This window comes from Medicago truncatula, chromosome 4 (assembly GCF_003473485.1).
Source record: "Medicago truncatula cultivar Jemalong A17 chromosome 4, MtrunA17r5.0-ANR, whole genome shotgun sequence".
In the NCBI taxonomy this organism is placed as follows: Eukaryota; Viridiplantae; Streptophyta; class Magnoliopsida; order Fabales; family Fabaceae; genus Medicago; species Medicago truncatula.
The window spans coordinates 55,081,726-55,100,990 of NC_053045.1; the positions used below are offsets into that span (position 1 = coordinate 55,081,726).

Here is a 19,265-nt window from a genome sequence, read left to right on the forward strand (position 1 = left end):
AACCATAAGTTGAATAATGCATGTTTTTGAAGAGTGCAGTGCACATGCCTTACGTTTGATGTGTTTTTATAGTATATGTCTAACTCCACTAATAAGTTCAAATGAAACATACAATATGGTATGTTATGGTTATACATGAAATATTCATTGAAGTTTCTTGATTTGACCCACCATTGCTAAATGCTAGAATTTCAACTATCTAACTAATAATCTAAGCAAAACTATATATTTTTCTTTCTTTCATTAAGTTATATCAGGTAGAGATAAATTGTAATTACTAATTACTCTACTGTATTAACTTACTTATGTGTCAAAGAAAGTCATTCATGATGAACAAAATGTTACTGAAAAGTGGGGTTTAATCAATATCATATTCTAGTTGCCGATTTGTCTCAAACTTTATATGAGTTTCTGTAGGTCCATTTTAATTACGTCATGTAACTGGAATTATTGCTTCAAATGAGAATATAAAAAAGAGATTGTCTGCTTAATGGCCATGGAGTTTGAAAGATTAGATTACACTTTGCTTATAAAGTCTTAAAGAGCTATAACATATGACAAGGAGTATCCAGCTGGAAAGGTAGTATTTCATGTCAAGCATACATGAGGAATGAAATGAAATCCCATTGATGTGGAAAAGTATGGCACACTCTATAGATACGTATCTTTTAAAATAAGATATTTTGATGCATCCATATGTCATTAGTTATTAGTAGTTGAGATTTAGGTCACTATTGGATTGGAGTAGTTGCAGATTTTGGAAAAATTAGCAAGCTAAATACTTCAGCTTCCAAGTGCAAATAGGATTATAAAGTGCCCCTTTTCGCTAAATATTTAATAGGATTAATATCAAGTGTTAAACTCAATTGATTAATTAGTTTGAATTAAAGATGGATCGTTTGAAGAACTCGAGTTTAATTTCATTTTGAACATTATGTATCTCTATCTCTCATTTACCTTTTAATCTTTATGATTAATATGCATTTCAAAATCAAATGACACCTTATTTAACATCAAAATTTTGATGTCAAACTACCATTTCTCTAAAAGAACAAAAAAGTAACGTGACTTCCCATCGTTGTACCCCAATGGTAGGACCTCTAGCAAATTTGCAATGAGAGCAAACACACTTTGTGCATGATCATTCATAGGAGACCACGCCCATGAAATTCTTAAATTCCATTCACAAGCATCAGTTAAAATCTCCTAGTCTCAGATTCTAATATTCATGATGAAAAGATAAAAAACAGTTTAACACTATGTGCTTAGTTAAACCCTATGAAGCACAAACATTATTCTTTGATGTCTGATACCAAAACGATACGACACCTATGATAACAGTAAAATATGTCATTATCTCAAATTATTATCCGTGTCGGAGTATCAGTATCCGTGTCATGTCCGATTGTGTTTGGGTCCATGCTTCATAGGTTAAACCTTCATTTCTCTTAATTGAGGTATCCAGTTCTACTTGCAACATTACTTTATAATTTTGAAGCTAATGTGATTAAGCTCACTTATCAACTTGCTACTATAATGTTATTTATACCGATACTGATGTTGGTTCTCGTCAATTAAAAAGGGTAAAGTTGGGATTAAATACTATATTGTCGAGAAATAATGGAATGCAATCTTATTATTAAAAGAGATTCACTTATTCAGTAATTTTATTACAACAATATGTTAATATTTTTTAATTAATTGACAATAAGCTTGATGCTTTTCATAGTGATAATTCATAAATGACTTAAACAAAAAAGGCATTGCAATTGAAACTAAAATACGCAACAAATGGACCCCTCTCCCCCCACCCCCCCCTCCCCACCAAATTCTAAGCAAATTATTCATTTAGAAAAGGAAATCAAATGGCAAAATCATATATGTATGAATGAGTATGTAGTATATTAATGTTGATATCCCAGTTATGAATAAATGATAGTCCAATCAGAAAAAGAATAATTATGAGTACAGCAGGGAGGAAAGGAAAGGAAAGGCAAGCAAGTATATGTTCTTAGTAACTTAGCAGTAAATTGTAAACCCTTCAACATGGACCATTTCTAATCATATATATATATGCATAGAATGATAGGACACCAACCAAAGCACCACCAGCACGGCTAATCCATCAGAACTACCCAAGTTGCCCTTTTGGGTCAAGCAAAAATACCTGCAAAATCTTGTATTCTATTGATTTATTTATAAAAATATGTCAACAACTTTCCATATCCAACATTTTTGTGTTAACCCTCGGATTTTCAAAAGAAAGGGTCATGATAAGTTGAAGTTCGACTGACAAGTAAAGTATAATAAAAAATTATTTCATCCAACATTTTATTCACAGAAAAAAGTGAATTTGGTATAATTTAAAAGTACACTTTTAAAAGAGTAAATAGACATCCCTCAAAAAAAAAAAAAAAGACATTTTTTGAAGTAATAATAGACATATTAGTCTTTGAATTATAATAGTCCGTCAACTTGTCTCAATATTTGCAAGATAACAATTTAATTCCTTAAATTGAAAAATATACGTCACTAGTTTTCTTGACAAAAAAAAAATCGCTTTAATTTTTCTTCAAATATTTCACCACTATATCTTTGTTTGCTTTGATGGACTAAGAGAATATTTAAGTCATTGTGTATATAATTTTTTGGTGCTTGAAATATGACAAATAACATGTCGTTTGATTTGTATATATAGTTTTGAAATGCAGGTAAATTGTAGAAAATAAAAAGTAATTGAGAAATATTGATTAAGAAGCTTCTATAATGCATCCACGAAGGATAATGATACATTGCTTTCTAAACTAATAAATTAATAACATTTTTTAATTAAAAAATTATTTGTCGGCTTCTATATTTAAAAAAAAAAAAAATTATAAGTTAAAACATCATTTTATTGTTTATAAGTATTATAGTATTTTTTTTTTACGTTCTATTTAAAAAATATTTAATATTCATTTTTAAAGCAAAAAATATTTTATATACATTATTATGAGTAATAAAAAATTAGATGAAAAATATGATTTCGCTGACACTATGCATAGATAATATTAGTTATTATAAATTTTTAAATGATAGAAAATAATTTTTTTCAATCAAAAAATTATTTAACTATTAATTTAAAGATCAAATGTATCATTATATATCAAATCAATTCAATGATAATAGAAACTCTCTACGGAGAAATATATACCGTGTAATATTCTTTTTATCAAGATATTTATTACCATTCTGTAATAAAATAAAAATAAAAATAATGATTATAAAGTTAATGTATACGAATTAAATTATTAATTACCTACATCAACTTTTAAACTACATTATTTTTTCATGTTCAAAGACTTTTTTCTTAAAAGGTGGGCCATATTAAATTGTTATGAATATTGGTATGTCATACTATTGTCTATTCTTCCATTGGTTTTAGTTAGTTTTTTGCATTTGTCCTAATGTTCAAACACAAAGCACTCAATGTAGTAGTTGTTGTATTTTGTTATTAGAGTTTTGACTTCCCATCCCAAAGCCCTTCACCCTCCGAACAAAACATTAGCTATCCTCCAAAAAAAAAAAACCCAACTTTGTCAAATGTTCTTCTTTTCCACAATCTTCAAGCTCTCATCTTTTAATCCTTTCACTTTTCAATTTTCTATTTTTACCCTCTCTTCTCTTGCTCAACTCACACTCTTATTATGCCTTTGAGTTGATGGGCCCTAAATTCCACTGAATTTTCATTCTTAGAATCAAAAGAGTATCTTTACCTCTTTCAGTGCTTACCCTTTGTTCCCAATTTCCTGCTGTATCGCATTTAAGGTTTTTTTTATTTTTTTTTTATTTTTTTTTACCTTTTTTTAACTCTGAAGATAAGATTTAGGGCATTTCATTTTTTGGCAATTTTCAATTTGGAGTTTTTATTTGATTCCCCACATGGGTTTTCTATATGAGAATTGATTCTCTAAAATTTTGTATTGGGTATGGTGTTTGGGGGATAAAGACTTGATTTTTGAGTTTTTTTTGTTTTGCTTGAATCATTGCATCAAAGGAAGATGGATAGAGTTCTTCAACCACCTTTGGTAATTTTCTTTTAAGCTTTTCTAATCCATTTTTATTACTAGTTTATATTTTATATATGTCATTTCATGTTACTTACTGATCTAATTGTTGAGTTTTGCCATGCTTAATGTGCTGTTTAGAAAGAGCTTTAGATAAAAAAAAAATTGATCTTAAAATGAGCTGAAGTATTGACTTTTTTAAGGTTGTTGTGGGGATGAAGGAAAGAGTTTAGGGGTTGTTTTTGAAGAAGTTGATTGTTTTAAGGTGTTGAGATTTTGTTCTATTGAAATTTTAGTGCCATTTACTCATTGAATTTTCCTTATGTTACCCTCCTATGTTCAATATGTATCATGTTCTTTGAATCATTGTGATGCATCTTCCTTTAGGTTTCTGGACTTTTAATTGATGAGAAATGCTTACAATTAAATTTATGTTATAATCGAGCTGTTCAGATAGGGATAATGTTTTGCTTAATTCTCGGAAATTTGAGATGGTTCATGAGCCATGCTTAAGTGCAATGTTCCTTCTGTATTTTTGGGATTCATTTGTGAGGCTTGAGGTCTGTGTGCTATGATGTATTCGCATGGACTTCTGCAGGTCTTGTGTAAATGCCTTTTCATATTGTGCACGTAAAACACATGCAGATCAATTTTCATCAAAATGTCACAAAGCTGATTATAGTTTTTATTTCTCATGGTTTATCTATTAACGACGAGCCGATATGTATGTATTTTATCTGAACTGGAATGACTGTCCTCATCAACCGATGTCCAATTTATTAGTGAACAAGATTCTCTATCTACCGATTCTTTTAGTTTGTTTGTATGAGATACAGAGATATAGATATCTCGTGTTTGAGTTGAGTTCATAAATCATAACTTCATTTGTCTTTGCAGGTTGATACTACTGCATGTTTATGTAGAGTAGATACAGGCCTGAGAACTGTTGCTGGAGCAAAGAAGTATGTTCCTGGAACAAAGCTCTGTCTTCGGCCTGACATTAAACATTCCATCCACCCGACTAGAAACAAGCCAGCACGTGGTGACAGAAGCCGCAATCAATCGCCACTACTTCCAGGTCTCCCCGATGATCTTGCTATTGCTTGCCTAATCCGAGTCCCACGGGTTGAACACCGTAAACTTCGGCTAGTCTGCAAAAGATGGTATAGGCTTTTGATTGGTAACTTTTTTTACTCTTTACGCAAGAGTCTTAGACTTGCAGAAGAGTGGATATATGTCATTAAGAGAGATCGAGACGGGAAAATCTCATGGCATGCTTTTGATCCTGTATACCAACAATGGCAGCCCCTGCCTCCTGTTCCTAAGGAATATTCTGGAGCTCTTGGTTTTGGATGTGCTGTTTTAAATGGCTGTCACCTATACTTGTTTGGTGGGAAGGACCCGCTAAAGGGGTCCATGAGACGTGTCATTTTTTATAGTACTAGAACAAATAAATGGCACCGTGCCCCAGACATGCTTCGTAGGCGGCACTTCTTTGGCTCCTGTGTTATAAACAATTGTCTGTATGTGGCTGGTGGGGAGAATGAAGGTGTGCATCGTTCTTTGAGATCAGCTGAAGTTTATGATCCCAACAAAAATCGGTGGTCATTTATTTCAGATATGAGCACTGCTATGGTTCCTTTCATTGGAGTTGTCTATGATGGGAAGTGGTTTCTGAAGGGACTTGGTTCTCATCGACAAGTTCTGAGCGAGGTCTATCAGCTAGCAAATGATAGTTGGTGCCCTGTTCAAAATGGAATGATTTCTGGCTGGAGGAACCCTAGCACAACCCTTAATGGAAAGCTTTATGCTTTAGAGTGCAAGGATGGCTGCAAACTTAGGGTTTACGATGACGCTACTGATTCATGGAGCAAGCATATTGACAGCAAAATGCATTTGGGGAGCTCACGGGCCTTGGAGGCTGCTGCCCTCGTCCCCCTCAATGGGAAACTCTGTATTATCCGAAATAATATGAGCATTTCTCTGGTTGATGTTTCTAAACTTGAAGATTTGAAAGGATCTTCCGCTGAACAGTTATGGGAAACTATTGCAGGGAAAGGACAGTTCAAGACGTTGTTCACAAATCTGTTGTCTAGCCTTGCTGGTAGAAACCGACTCAAAACTCACATAGTTCACTGTCAGGTTCTTCAAGCTTAAAGGTTGTGTATAGTGCTGAAAAATTGATGAGGAATTTCGTCACGAGTTAAAAACATATCTCGATTTGATACATGTTTATGAAAAGGTGGGCCAAATCTTACAAGAACACTATAGTGCAGTTCAATGTCACGTTCCATCTCAAACCCTTGCACAAGAGGTGATATATAGATGACATGTTTATTAATCTTATAGCGCTACAGATATTGATACACAACTGTTGCATTTTGAAGATTTAGTAGGCTGGTTACCATGTTTCATGGTTTTTTAATTGCCTTTTGTTTTATTTTGCTGCAAACAATGTATAACACAAGAAGACTTGGAGTCAGCTTGGTATTCTCATAAAATTGAGGGTGAAAAATTCAAGAACAGGTTTTGAATATAAATTTTCATGTGAAACTCATCTCTGAATTTTTCACCCTCATTTTCTGCAGTGACTACCGACTGTTTCATCAACTCTAAATATTTATAAGTCTTGCATTGCAGATTCTTATACGTGTACAAGTTGTTTGGCTTTATGTTTTGTCCTGTATGATCAAACGCTAGTCTGTTTGGATTAAATATTGCACCCCTCAAAGTTTAGTTTCGAGTGTTCAAAAATTTACTATCATGTTTGGGAAAACTTTGATCGGATTGTGTTTGAAAGTGATCAAGTCTAAATCTGAACTGTGTTGGGCAAAAATCAGTGAGTCTAGATATATATTTTCTTGCCAAAACTGAAAACTGTTTTCAACTTGAGGCTGAACAACATGTCAACATATAGGTTGGTTGGTATTTAATTTCAATTTCAACACATTTAGATGTCTGCTGATCTCTTCTTTGTGAGTGAATGACTTTTTTTTAATGATGTTTAAGTGGGTGTCTTCAGCTGTTAGATATGCAAAACAATGTATTAGGTTAGGTTAGGTGCTTAATGCCTCAGCTGAATTTGTCTCAATGTGGAATTATTAGGAGTGAAGACTCTGAAATGGTTTTGAGATAAAAAAATATGGCACTCAGTTTGATTCCTGAAATAAAATAATGCAATATTTATAGTCTCTGCAATTTTTATTTTTATTTTAGATATTTGTCTAAAAACTGGTTTTTTGTGCTGACTTTTTTTGTACCTCAATATTTGACTTTTTTGTGTTGGCTTGTAGGCTTGTTTATTCAACATGGCTGTCTAGCGTGTATTCATATTGAATATGTGTTATTGCAATTATTTTTAGAAACAATTTGGTATCTGACAGTAATTTTAAAAGGATAATATGGTCCTTGACAGAGTAACTCATTTCTTCACCAACCATTTTCACTTTTGTGTTCTTTTTCCATTGAAGACCTAACATAGTTTCTCATATTGTAGCTGCCTCGGAATGCCTCAAAGTTTGATGACTTTTCTCCCATTTTGTTTTAATATTGTCTTCATTTTTTATTTCTATCTTATCTTATTGTCTCAAATTTGTTGTCTTAGTCATATGACCTCCCTCCATTTATTTGTGATGACTTTTTTTTTCCTCTGTTTTAAATTGAAGCTAGGATTTGTACCTTTTGAATCCAAATGTGATTTTTACCTTCAAAGTTATTGTTTAACTACTTTTTCATCGCTTAGTTGAATACTCGAATAGTAGGACGGTAGTTTATACTTTATAACGCCTTTAATGGAAGAATGAACAAAAATTGACCAATGGTTAAAAAAAAAGTAAGAAAAAAAGAAGTAAACATTGTAATATGCAATCAACCATGCTAGGTGAATCAATTCACAAGCTACCACGAAAAACTACTTTGTTAAGAGGTTGTGGTACAGATTACTAAGATGTGTTTGGTTGGAGGGGAATGAATAGCGAGAGATCATTTTACATTTGAGTTGTTTGGATCAATTGTAAGTCTTAGTACACTTGAATTATAGGACTAGTATTTACACCTGTGCGTTTGCATGGGAGAAAAATAATTTTAGAGAGTAATCATACCCATGATTTTGTTTCAGTCCAGTAGGTGATACAAACTCTAACACTTGATGTACAACGTCCAGTAATTGGCACCAACCTATAGTCGAAAGGGGAAGTCAGATACAAACTCAAAACACTTTATGTACAACGTTCAATAGTGGCACTAACCTTTGGTCAAAAGAAGATTATGCGAAGACTTTAAACACAAGTGATTTTTCTTAAACTTCTTCTAACTGTTTGCAAATTGATGAGAGAGAGGGAGAGAGAATGAAAGTCTAGACTAGTTCCTTACACAAACCGAGAGTAGTCTGGTCCCATTGAACTTCAAAGAGATTTTTACTATAATCACTAAGATTGCAAATGCTCAAGCACACGAACAAGATACTTCTGTTGCTCAATCACATAAGAAATAGACTTTTTCTGCTCAATCACAACTGAAAAGAGACTTCTACAATCTAACTTAATCAAATACAAATATTATTCCATCATTCAAGAAAAAAGAATTCGTTTCTTTTTAATTTGAGTTATAAAAAAATTGATCATTTTATTATGAACTTAATGATTTAAAATATAAAATGCATCTGTTCTTATTCATATTTCATTGTTTTAGTAATTTTAAAAAATTGATTTATTTTGTATCATATCATATTAAATAATAATTTTCAAAACTATATGATAATGATATTGCATGTAAAATCAAGGAAAAATGTGATTCGAATTTTGATTATAAAATGGATCCGGACACATTTTCATCGTTATGTATGCGTTAGATTCTTATTGTTATACTATTAAAAATATAAATATAAATATTAAAGGAGGGAATCATATATTTTAACATTAGAGGATAGAGAAATGTAATTTAAGCTTTTCTTAGGAGAAGAGAGTGTAACTTTTTTAATATATTTTGCTTAAGAGAGGATGAATGTGTATATTATGATATAATAAAAGGGAGGATAGTGTAATCTAAACATCTTTTAAACAAGGAGAGTGTAATTTACTCTTATCATAATCACTCACTTTTAAACTTAAAATTTTTTCTTTAAATGTATCTCATCTTATCTGATTTATAAGAGAAAATACATTTATAAGTTCATGACATAAATGATATATTTCATTCTTTTTTTTTTAGTCTTAGATGATGTGGTAATTTACTGAAATTAAACACTCTCTTGTAATTGAGAAGAGAGTAGTATATTAGCTTTCCTATGGTTACAAACCAAAAGAATTTGAAATATGCTTGAAGTACATGTTGTAAAGAAGAAAAAGAAAGTAGAGATGGTTGGCATCGAATGAAAGTGGAATATTAAAAATGTGTTTGCAATGGTTGGGTTTTCCGAAACAAGAGAAAAAGAAAGAAAACATTATAAAATCGAGACGAGAATAGAATGGCCTCATATAGTAGCGAATATTAAAGCAAGTGTGATCCACGCGTTTCTCATGAATCCACACTTTTCAATTTTCATACACACCTTCGTCTCACCTCATTAAATTCTTCCTTCTCAATCCCTGCAAATACCCTACCACCACTCTACTCATCAGCTTTTCACCGAACCCCTTCTTGCCACGTGTCTTATTTGGTCCCACGCTTGAAAATGATATTTCACGTGACCAACAACAAAACAACACAAACACGATCACCACCTTTCCCCTTTCCCATCGAACCGGAGAGAGAGAAGAGAGGAAGCTTGTATTAATAACTACTCTAATTAATTTTATTTAATTAATCAAACAAACGCTTAGTGTAGTACTACTACTACACCACTTTCTTGATCTCACGCGTCATTTTCATTTCCAACATCACTCACTATTTACACACACACACACTTCATCTTCCACTCTTTTACTACATCACATTTTCATGTCTTCTTCTCTTTTTCTAACCTAAAATCAAAACCAAAACCAAAACCAAAACCGTTTTTACACATTCAGTATTCATTCACTATGGCAGCAGCATGGTCTGATTCAACTACTCAAAAACAAAATCGTCCATCTCAACAACTTTACGTTCCACAATTCCGTTCAAACCCAAACAACAACAACATTCATCCATCACCTTATTACAACAACAATCGAACCCATTTTCCATCCAACGATTCACCTCACTACAACACTTTCAATCGTCCCACTCCTAGACCAACACGTGGCAGAGGTGGTTATGGTTTTGGTCACAGCCCTGCTCCGCCACGTCATTACTCTCGTCCTGAACAACAACAACCACGATACTACGATCCTTCTCAAAACCGGTCACCGTTTGAAACAAACGGTGAAAAGGTTGAAAACGGCGTCGTTGCGAATTTTGAAGCGTATGAATCGATACCGGTGGAAGCGACGGGAGAGAATGTTCCACCGCCGGTGAATCTATTTGCCGAAACGGAGCTTCATGAAGATTTGAAGAATAATATTGAGAGATGTAAGTATGTGAAACCTACTCCGGTTCAGCGTTACGCGATCCCCATTGCTGTTGCTGGTAGAGACCTTATGGCTTGTGCTCAAACTGGCTCGGGTAAAACTGCGGCGTTTTGTTTTCCGATCATATCTGGGATCATGAAAGAACGTTTAGCTTCTGGTTTGTTGCCACGTGGAGGTGGTGTTGATTCCGATGTTGCTTTTCCCACTGCACTCATCTTGTCTCCAACTAGGGAGTTGTCTTGCCAGGTTTTTGTTCTTAATCCTCTATTTTTTATTGGTCTTTAATTTTAGAATGGGTTTAGCTCTATAGCACCGAAACTTATGATCGAAGATATATCTGACATAACATAGACACATGTGAATACATTTTATTATGTCATTTTCTTATATTACTACCAGTGTTGGTGTTGGTGTCTGTGTTTGTGCTCTGTTTAAATCTAATTTGTCTTCTATTTTTTTAATTATGTTTTGAAAATGAAATTGCTAGATACATGCTGAGGCCTGTAAGTTTGCACATCAAACAGGAGTGAAGATTGCGGTTGTTTATGGGGGTGCTCCTATTGGACAACAGGTTTCTGTTCTGTTTTTTTTCCTTTGGTTTTATTTGCCGGTTTGTATGTTTTGGTAGTGTGGATTGTGATTTATTGTTTGCGTGTGTAAACAGTTGAGGATTTTGGAGAGGGGTGTTGATATTTTGGTTGCAACTCCGGGGCGTTTGGTGGATTTGATTGAGAGGGAAAGGGTCTCTTTGAAGAAGATTAAGTATCTTGCGTTGGATGAGGCTGATCGGATGTTGGACATGGGTTTTGAGCATCAGATACGTAATATTGTTCAGCAGATGCATATGCCTCCTCCTGGTGATAGACAGACATTGCTTTTCAGTGCTACATTTCCTGATAATATACAGGTTGGTTACATTTGTGTTTTAGTGTTTGCTACTATTTCATTTGTAATAATGTTCTAAGTGCTTGAAGAATTGTTTATAGTATAATGTCTAGTTGGTATGTCTTGTGATGTTGTATTCAATTGGTTTGGTAATTGTACAATCATACTGATTTCGTTGTATGTTGCTTACTGCAGAAGCTTGCATCTGATTTTTTATCAAACTATGTGTTCCTGGCTGTTGGAAGGGTTGGTTCAAGCACTGAACTGATTGTACAGAAGATTGAATCTGTACAGGATATGGAGAAAAGAACTCGTCTTGTGGATCTTCTCCGACGTAATGTAGTCAATGGGAAGGTAAAAGCTCATTTTTTAGATTGTTGATGTGTATAACTATAATTATTGTAGCTACTATACCAGCTGTTTTTGAATTATTATGTGTTTGATAATTTGTTTTTTAATGCAATGCAGCTTGCCCTAACTCTTGTATTTGTTGAAACAAAGAAAGGAGCCGATGCTTTAGAAAACTGGTTGTGCAGAATTAACTTTCCAGCTATTGCTATACATGGTGACAAAGTTCAAATGGTTAGTACTTTGTATCTTTTGTTCTTTTGCTTTATTTCTTCCATATTCTTTAAGTGTATTCAATGTGAGTCATCTGTCTGTTTGTTGTATTAGCCACTGGTTCAGTGGCTTAGGCTATATTTGTTATGCTGTTTGTGGTCCCTTATGCATGATATGTTGTATTAGCTACTGTTGCAGTAACTTAGGCATTATTAATTAGGTATTTGTGGTCCCCCGTCCATTCATATGCCACATTTTGATGATACAATCTAAAATATAGTGTTTTGCTGTTTACATCTTTTCTATGACTGCACCAGTAAGCTGAATTTAAACTTTTCTGAAATATTAATGTCATCTTCTTTATGATTGCACCACTAAGATTATTTTCAACTTTGCTGATACATAAAGTTGTCGTTTGTGATATTACATGAACATACATTGTTGTTTGTGATATTACATGAAATTAAACTTTTATGAAATATTAATGACATCTTTTTAATGACTATACCACCAAGATTAATTTCAACCTTTTTTTCTTTTTTCGGTAGACACATTAATTTCAATTTCACTGAAATATAAAGTTGTTGTTTGTGACATTACATGAACATACATTGTTTAATTTATTGGTGCACTGTGTTTTTAGGAGCGGGAAAGAGCCTTGAGATCATTTAAACGTGGTCTTACTCCGATAATGGTTGCAACTGATGTTGCTTCTCGAGGATTGGATATCCCTCACGTGGCTCATGTTATTAACTTTGACTTGCCCAGGGACATAGATGACTATGTACATAGAATTGGTAGGACAGGTCGTGCTGGTCAATCTGGTTTAGCAACAGCTTTCTTTAGCACCAAGAACATGCCTATGGCAAAGTCTCTTGTTGGTCTTTTACAGGAAGCAAAACAAGAGGTACCTGCATGGCTTGTACAATATTCCGAGTGTTCAGCACCAGGTGGACGCAGCAGCGTTGGATCTCAACGGTCACCCTGGAGAGGCAATTATGGAGGCCGCGATTTTCGGAATGCTACGGAACCTGGAATGGTGGAGAATTATAACAGCTACAACAGTAATTACAGCAATTATGGTGATAATGGATACCACAATGTTCCTGAACAGGTGCAGAATTACAACTACAACGGCACCTACAACAATGGAGACCATGCTGCCAACTCATATACTGATGCCTCTTTAGATGTTACAAACTCTAACAATGATTGCTCTTTTGATAACACCAACACAGTGGTTGCTGGTGGTTTCAATTACACCGATGCTGGTTTATTAGAAGGTAGTGATGGTACAAATGGGCCATGCGGTTATGCATCCGTTGTGCCCACTGGATGGGATTAACTAGGCTAATATCTCGCTCATTGCATCCTTTTTGCTATTGATTTTGATGGATAAGAAAACGTTGTATACAGTGATGCCGAAGAGCAAATAGCTTGTCCCCTAACTATAAGATAGTTTAGAATTTGCAACCCTTTGTGGTATTGAATATTTTTTTGGCCTGAGCCCCTTGATTTTTTGGAACTTATAATTCAATGGGTGAGCTCAACTTGTGGATAGATCATTTGCTTTTTTGAATCTTACTAGTAATATGAAGGATGATCTATATTTGTGGATTGGAGCATCTATCGTTTGAAGTGTTTGCATTAGTTGTACTACCATTTATATCTTTGCTCTTTTACGGTCATAGCTGTTATATAAACTCTTCTATATACCATTCCTATTAGTTTATATGCAGGTTTGATGTTTCACTAAAATGGTAATTTTTTTATATATTAAATACAATATGCGAACTGTATATTTGAAAAATATCCAAGTTTTGTGGCACAGTCGTCAGTAGTACAATAGATAGGTAAGAAAGATTTGAACGTAAAGTTGCAAAAGAAATCTATATTATTTTATATGAAATGCCATTTTTTTTCTGTACCATAATATGGGACACATTTGTTTTCATCTATAAAAGGTCTCACGTCACGGAATCAAGTAATAGATATAGCACTATTACAAGTATTTGTATAATAGAACTCAGTGTACTAATATATATCACCCTGGTCGAAACTGGATAATGTCAAGGTAAAGCAATATGCGCAGAGCCTAAAGCACAAAAAATATTATATCCTTTGGACAGAATATATGGAACACCACTGGTAGCTACTGCTAATTTTATTCATTTTCGACAAGTAACCTCTTGCAAGCTTCGTAACACATGAAAGAAATCCCAGCAGCAGGAACTAATTTTAAGCAGCTTGGTCCCAAACCTCTATACAACCCTGCAAGCCCCTCCTTTTCAAGTATACTCATGAGGGCTTGAAGCATGTTGCTGTATTGTCTTCCATTTAGAGCCCCAGCTTGCATATGCTTACGAGCCACCTCAAGTGGGAATGTTGTACTGCATGAAAATGCTCCAGCAGCTGATCCCATTAGTAGAGTCATCACATTCCCAACTTCCTCTTTATTGAAAGCTTTCTTGTAAGCTTTTCTAAGTGTGTCATAAGCTAGATAATTTGTTGCAGCATAAGGGATTACGCCGATTAAACTCGGTGTCAGTCCTCTGTACAACTCTGCTGGACCTTCTTCTCTAACAATTCTCAGAAATGCATCCACAAAATTCTTGTACACACCTCTCTACAATTAAGCATAAACTCACATCAGCAGAGGGAGTATCAATTCATAGTTTCATACAGTTGCATATATAGAGGTCTCTATCTACGAGTCAATACCTGAACAGTGAGACGAGTTTTGAGTAGCTCTAGAGGGTATGTGCATAGCGTAGAGCTAACTCCAGCTACAGCCCCTGCAATTGATGAGGCGGGAATTGGAATTGTTGGCTTCTCTCCAGGTTTGGGAGACAATTGTTTTTTGACGGTGTCATACGCAAATAACTGCACGTCAATAACATGTGATTGCAGTGTCAATATCTTGAACTCATGCCAAAAGTTACATATTTGTTAGTTATAATGATATGACGATATGTGTGACTTTAGAAATAGTTACAATTAAAGCCGAACGTTTTTGATGATTTGACGATTACTATTGATTGTGTATAATATTTTTACACTCACAATGGACGTGAATTAAACCAACCTGATATAAACTTGCAAAAACTCAAATGATCACATACATCTATCATGATATCTTCTAATCCAAGATTACAAAACATACATAAATTGCTGTACTCACCTCAATAGCCTTGCTCGGCGCAACTCGGATGATATTTACCAAATTTCCCCTGAACAATCCCTTCCATCCATCAACTTCCATAATAGATTGAAACACTTCATGAGTTGTATTATGTCCACAACTCCCCACCATCAAATGTGTCCTTATGGTCTCCAACGGTGCCACAACTGTTCTTGACACTGCACCAGCAATTGCCCCACTAATCAATCTTCTCAGTGATGGATTCCCAATCTTGAATTTCATGCTAAACCCCTTCAAATTTCTTCCTTTCATCATGCCAAGGCTTTCCTCAACAACTTTCAATGCCGCGCCATTAAGTAATCCTTGAAAACTTGGAGTTTGAAAAGTTGGTTCAGGTATCAAAGCATATTTCATTGAAGAGTTAAGTATTGGACGTTTTGTGGCACTATCTCTTGTAGTAACAAGAGTTGGAGGATTTGGTGAAACCGCAAATCCAAATCCAGCTTGACCAATGCTTGCAAATAAGGTAGTTGGATGAAGATTAGTCTCATAATCAAACTTTATTCCAGAATTGCATATTATTATATCTCTATAACCAGATTCAGCAGCCATTGATCCTAAGCTCCAACACAAGTTATTTTCATTTCAAGTTTTTAGTAATGTATGGAATAGCTTCAACCTTATTTTGGGACAAATGTGGAATAAGAAAGAATATGCTCTGTCCAACATAGGAGAAGCTGAAAAAAAAAAACGAATGGTTCAAAGAAAGACATGAAAACCAAACCAAAATGGATATCGAAACGTGGAATATATAAAAGTGAAGATGAAAATATTCATTGGATAGGGGAGGTATATCCTTATGTGAAGAGAGGAATAGAGTGTGTGTAGTTTTCAATGCTATCTTAACTTGTCTGAGTCAGAGGGGAGCCAAAGCAATTTAGTACTATTTTTGAGTCATATACAAATTTTCTATTTTCATAATTTGGATTATCATGTTTTTTCTTTTTATTGGATTGGATTATTATTTATCAAGTTCATTGTTGGCTACAAAATTTGGATAAATTTGAGGGTAAATTTACAGACAGTCACATAGATAAAAGAGACACTCACAAGTCACAACAAAAGTTTTTTTTTGTTACCTTCACTACAAAAGTTGATTTTAGGACATGAAACAAAACAAATCATAGTTTCCATCATTTTACCTTCTTTTTCACCTTTAACCTTAAATTACATATGAGGTCTTTTAAGTTTGACATTTTTACTTGATTACTATCATGAAATGTTAAAATTTAATCATGCACGATCAATTTGTTTGTCTAAGCTACTTTCAAAGACGAGGAGGTTAACGAGTTTGATTTAATTTGTTAATAATTTGGGGGGAAATGATATGTTGACAACTCTTTTGAGATGTTCAAATATCACATCTCTATTTTGGGAAGTAGGAGTATAAATGAGGGGGGTATATACTAGGTTTATTTGAATGCGATTGGGCTTCCGGTTCAACCTTATAGAAACCTATATCCATGAAGATTAATTTAATCAACCAATTATATATATTATATATATATATATATATGTATATAAAGTCTTCGTTTCTTATAATAACGGCTTCGAAGACTCTCTAACCATAAACCCTAGCCGCTTCTACTTCTCTTCGTTGAATCCTCAATTAACAATGGTACCATTTTATTTCTCCTTCTTAATTTTTCCTAATGTTTAACTCTTAATTCGATTCAGTGTTAACTGATTACTGATTAATTCTTGTTTTTTTGTATATGATGAAAATTTTGCAGACTGGAGAAGCAGTTAACCCTAAAGCATACCCTTTGGCTGATGCTCAGCTAACAATCACTATAATGGATCTTGTTCAACAAGCTGCTAACTATAAGCAACTCAAAAAGGGTGCTAATGAAGGTAACCCTAATTTCTTATTCACTTTTTGTTTAATGTCTTTTTTGTCCTTCGATTATTGATTTTGTTTGTTTTTGTTGTTGTGTTGCAGCTACTAAGACATTGAATAGGGGTATTTCTGAGTTTGTTGTTATGGCTGCTGATGCTGAACCTCTTGAGATTCTTCTCCATCTTCCTCTACTTGCTGAGGATAAGGTATATTAGGGTTTTATTTATGTAATATATGATTTCATGTAGTGAAATGACTAGCTTTGTTGACTAAGGGTGCGTTTGTTTTGGCTCCAAAAAAACTTTTTGGAAATGCTAAAAAAAACTAATTTCTGTTTGATTACTATCATTATTTATAAAGATTTGACTCTCTTACACTAGAGTTTCTTGTTTCTTGCTTGCAGGAATAGCTTTTCATTTTGAGGTTAAAAATGATTTTTTTTAATAATAAATGGATTTAAAAAAAAAATCCTGAAAAAACACTTAAAAAATTTAAAAAATAAAATCCAAATCAAATGGGGACGTACGTCTCATAACAAATTAAACCGGTATATACTGAGTTCTTATGCTTTGTTGTGGTTTAGAGCAGCACCCTGATTATGATTATTACAGCTGCTCCTAGCGATAGGTTTTGATGTGTTTCATTTGTGAATATATATGCTATTCTGTACTGTTTTGTAATCCACAAATACAGAATTCAAACGCTACTTGTTTTGAATATATATTTGTTTGATCATTTGTATCCATACAAACATTTATGATATGATGAAGGTTTTAAATTGTGGTTGTGTAGTGGTCTTCTATACTAATGAATAAAACTGCTGTATTTGCATTTGCTGCTATTTGCGACTTTTAAAACATGGTTATGAGTTTTTTACATGTCAGCTCATAGGATTCTGTAGCTTGTTGTCATGTAGCCTAGTTCCTTTGAAATGTTGAGGCTTTGAAATATAGTTCTCATTCACTGCCTATCTTTCCCTTGAATGTTGTTAGCTCTCGATGAGTCTGTTGTAACTCACCCATAAACCAAATCCAAGGGTGATAAACCATGTGTGCAAGTAATATTACTCTGAACTGTCACAGTATCAGTAAAATTTATGGCTACTAATCTTTCTTCCGTGTGTTGCAATTTCTAAAACATCATGTATTTTGTCTTAGCCATTTAAGCTGGTTCATTTTATTTCATTATTGTTCTGGTTTTTGTTTATCAGCAGTGTATAGATTATTAATCATGTGCACCTGTTTGAAATTTTTAGAATGTTCCCTATGTGTTTGTCACATCAAAACAAGCACTTGGGCGTGCTTGTGGTGTCACCCGACCAGTGATTGCTTGTTCTGTGACAACTAATGAAGGGAGTCAATTGAAATCCCAGATTCAGCAACTCAAGGTATGCACAATGCTTCATTTTCATGATTTTCATTTTCACTATTGTTATATGTTACATCAATTGAAAACGAATTCTGAATATTTGGTTGGTATGCAGGATGCTATTGAGAAGCTGCTAATCTGAAAACTTCATTATCCGTATGATGGTATGATGGGCTTCTTGAGTTGTGCTGAAAGCGTCTTCGGAGGCCTTGACTGGACGACTTGTTGTGCTATTCTATACGCTATGTTAACTTATTTTAATTTTCTTTCTGCCGCTAAAGGTTGTTATTGTGTGGTATTTTTGTTTTAGTGAGTTATGTTTTGAACCCTTTTTGATCCTTTGACTAGTAGAATCCAGTTTTATGTCAAAAAATTGTTTACTGCACTTAACTGTTTTATTTATAAGAATTCTATTTTGGTTGTTGTTAGAGAATTAAACCTGTATAATGCATGAGTGTCTTTCGATGAAGTGGTCTCCTATAAACAGAAGTTAAGGCTTCTGAATAATTTTTAGCCTATCATATGCAGAAGCGATCTCTCTGTAATCAAAACTTAATGCAAATAGAAAATTGTGTTCAAAAAGTGGCAAGAACATGTCAAAATTACCCTTGTATAGTCATATTAAGTTCAAGAAGTGCAAAGATCATGTCAAAATTATGTCCAATAAGGACCAAAAATGAAGAGAAATTCAGATAGAGTGAAAACATTAAAATCATTCTATAATCAAAAGATAAGTTTATAAATCAGTTTTTGCCTTTTTCATTTTGATATCATAGTTCATGGCTATTTGAATAATGAATTGCCAACCGTGGTAATTGTTTCTTACAAGTTCTTTCAATAACACTATATCACGAACTTGTTTGCTCATTTGTCTA

General features: G+C 33.7%; 4 protein-coding genes across 4 annotated transcripts; 3 read left to right on the forward strand and 1 right to left on the reverse strand.

The window, feature by feature from the left end:
• The first annotated feature begins 3,427 nt into the window (after nt 1-3,427).
• On the forward strand, nt 3,428-6,794 carry LOC11446637 (F-box/kelch-repeat protein At1g55270). Its single transcript, XM_024782333.2, has 2 exons — nt 3,428-4,067; nt 4,944-6,794. Exons 1-2 carry the CDS (start codon nt 4,041-4,043, stop codon nt 6,201-6,203), a joined length of 1,287 nt encoding a protein of 428 aa, XP_024638101.1. The 5' UTR covers nt 3,428-4,040; the 3' UTR covers nt 6,204-6,794.
• A 3,079-nt stretch (nt 6,795-9,873) lies between these two features.
• LOC11443667 (DEAD-box ATP-dependent RNA helicase 52B) lies at nt 9,874-13,646 on the forward strand. Its single transcript, XM_003609246.4, has 6 exons — nt 9,874-10,780; nt 11,022-11,105; nt 11,199-11,441; nt 11,615-11,773; nt 11,888-12,001; nt 12,624-13,646. The coding sequence occupies exons 1-6, from the start codon at nt 10,067-10,069 to the stop codon at nt 13,323-13,325; spliced, it is 2,016 nt and encodes a 671-aa protein (XP_003609294.1). The 5' UTR covers nt 9,874-10,066; the 3' UTR covers nt 13,326-13,646.
• Nucleotides 13,647-13,989: 343 nt separating this feature from the next.
• Nucleotides 13,990-16,036, reverse strand: LOC11441210 (adenine nucleotide transporter BT1, chloroplastic/mitochondrial). The gene is made up of 3 exons (XM_003609263.4): nt 15,162-16,036; nt 14,702-14,863; nt 13,990-14,606 (listed from the first exon to the last, which is right to left on the reverse strand). The coding sequence occupies exons 1-3, from the start codon at nt 15,732-15,734 to the stop codon at nt 14,145-14,147; spliced, it is 1,197 nt and encodes a 398-aa protein (XP_003609311.1). The 5' UTR covers nt 15,735-16,036; the 3' UTR covers nt 13,990-14,144.
• A 646-nt stretch (nt 16,037-16,682) lies between these two features.
• LOC11441647 (NHP2-like protein 1) lies at nt 16,683-18,823 on the forward strand. Its single transcript, XM_003609264.4, has 5 exons — nt 16,683-16,800; nt 16,916-17,036; nt 17,125-17,228; nt 18,278-18,409; nt 18,506-18,823. The coding sequence occupies exons 1-5, from the start codon at nt 16,798-16,800 to the stop codon at nt 18,530-18,532; spliced, it is 387 nt and encodes a 128-aa protein (XP_003609312.1). The 5' UTR covers nt 16,683-16,797; the 3' UTR covers nt 18,533-18,823.
• The last annotated feature ends 442 nt before the right edge of the window (nt 18,824-19,265 follow it).

Coding starts and splice junctions, on each gene's coding strand:
- LOC11443667 (XM_003609246.4), top strand. CDS start 10,067: ATGGCAGCAGCATGGTCTGATTCAACTACTCAAAAACAAAATCGTCCA. Junction 11,442..11,614: donor CATTTCCTGATAATATACAG/GTTGGTTACATT, acceptor TGCTTACTGCAG/AAGCTTGCATCTGATTTTTT. Junction 12,002..12,623: donor ATGGTGACAAAGTTCAAATG/GTTAGTACTTTG, acceptor CTGTGTTTTTAG/GAGCGGGAAAGAGCCTTGAG.
- LOC11441647 (XM_003609264.4), top strand. Junction 17,037..17,124: donor CAAAAAGGGTGCTAATGAAG/GTAACCCTAATT, acceptor GTTGTGTTGCAG/CTACTAAGACATTGAATAGG. Junction 18,410..18,505: donor CCCAGATTCAGCAACTCAAG/GTATGCACAATG, acceptor GTTGGTATGCAG/GATGCTATTGAGAAGCTGCT.
- LOC11441210 (XM_003609263.4), bottom strand. CDS start 15,734: ATGGCTGCTGAATCTGGTTATAGAGATATAATAATATGCAATTCTGGA. Junction 14,864..15,161: donor CGCCGAGCAAGGCTATTGAG/GTGAGTACAGCA, acceptor ATTGACGTGCAG/TTATTTGCGTATGACACCGT. Junction 14,607..14,701: donor AAACTCGTCTCACTGTTCAG/GTATTGACTCGT, acceptor GCTTAATTGTAG/AGAGGTGTGTACAAGAATTT.
- LOC11446637 (XM_024782333.2), top strand. CDS start 4,041: ATGGATAGAGTTCTTCAACCACCTTTG. Junction 4,068..4,943: donor GAGTTCTTCAACCACCTTTG/GTAATTTTCTTT, acceptor TTGTCTTTGCAG/GTTGATACTACTGCATGTTT.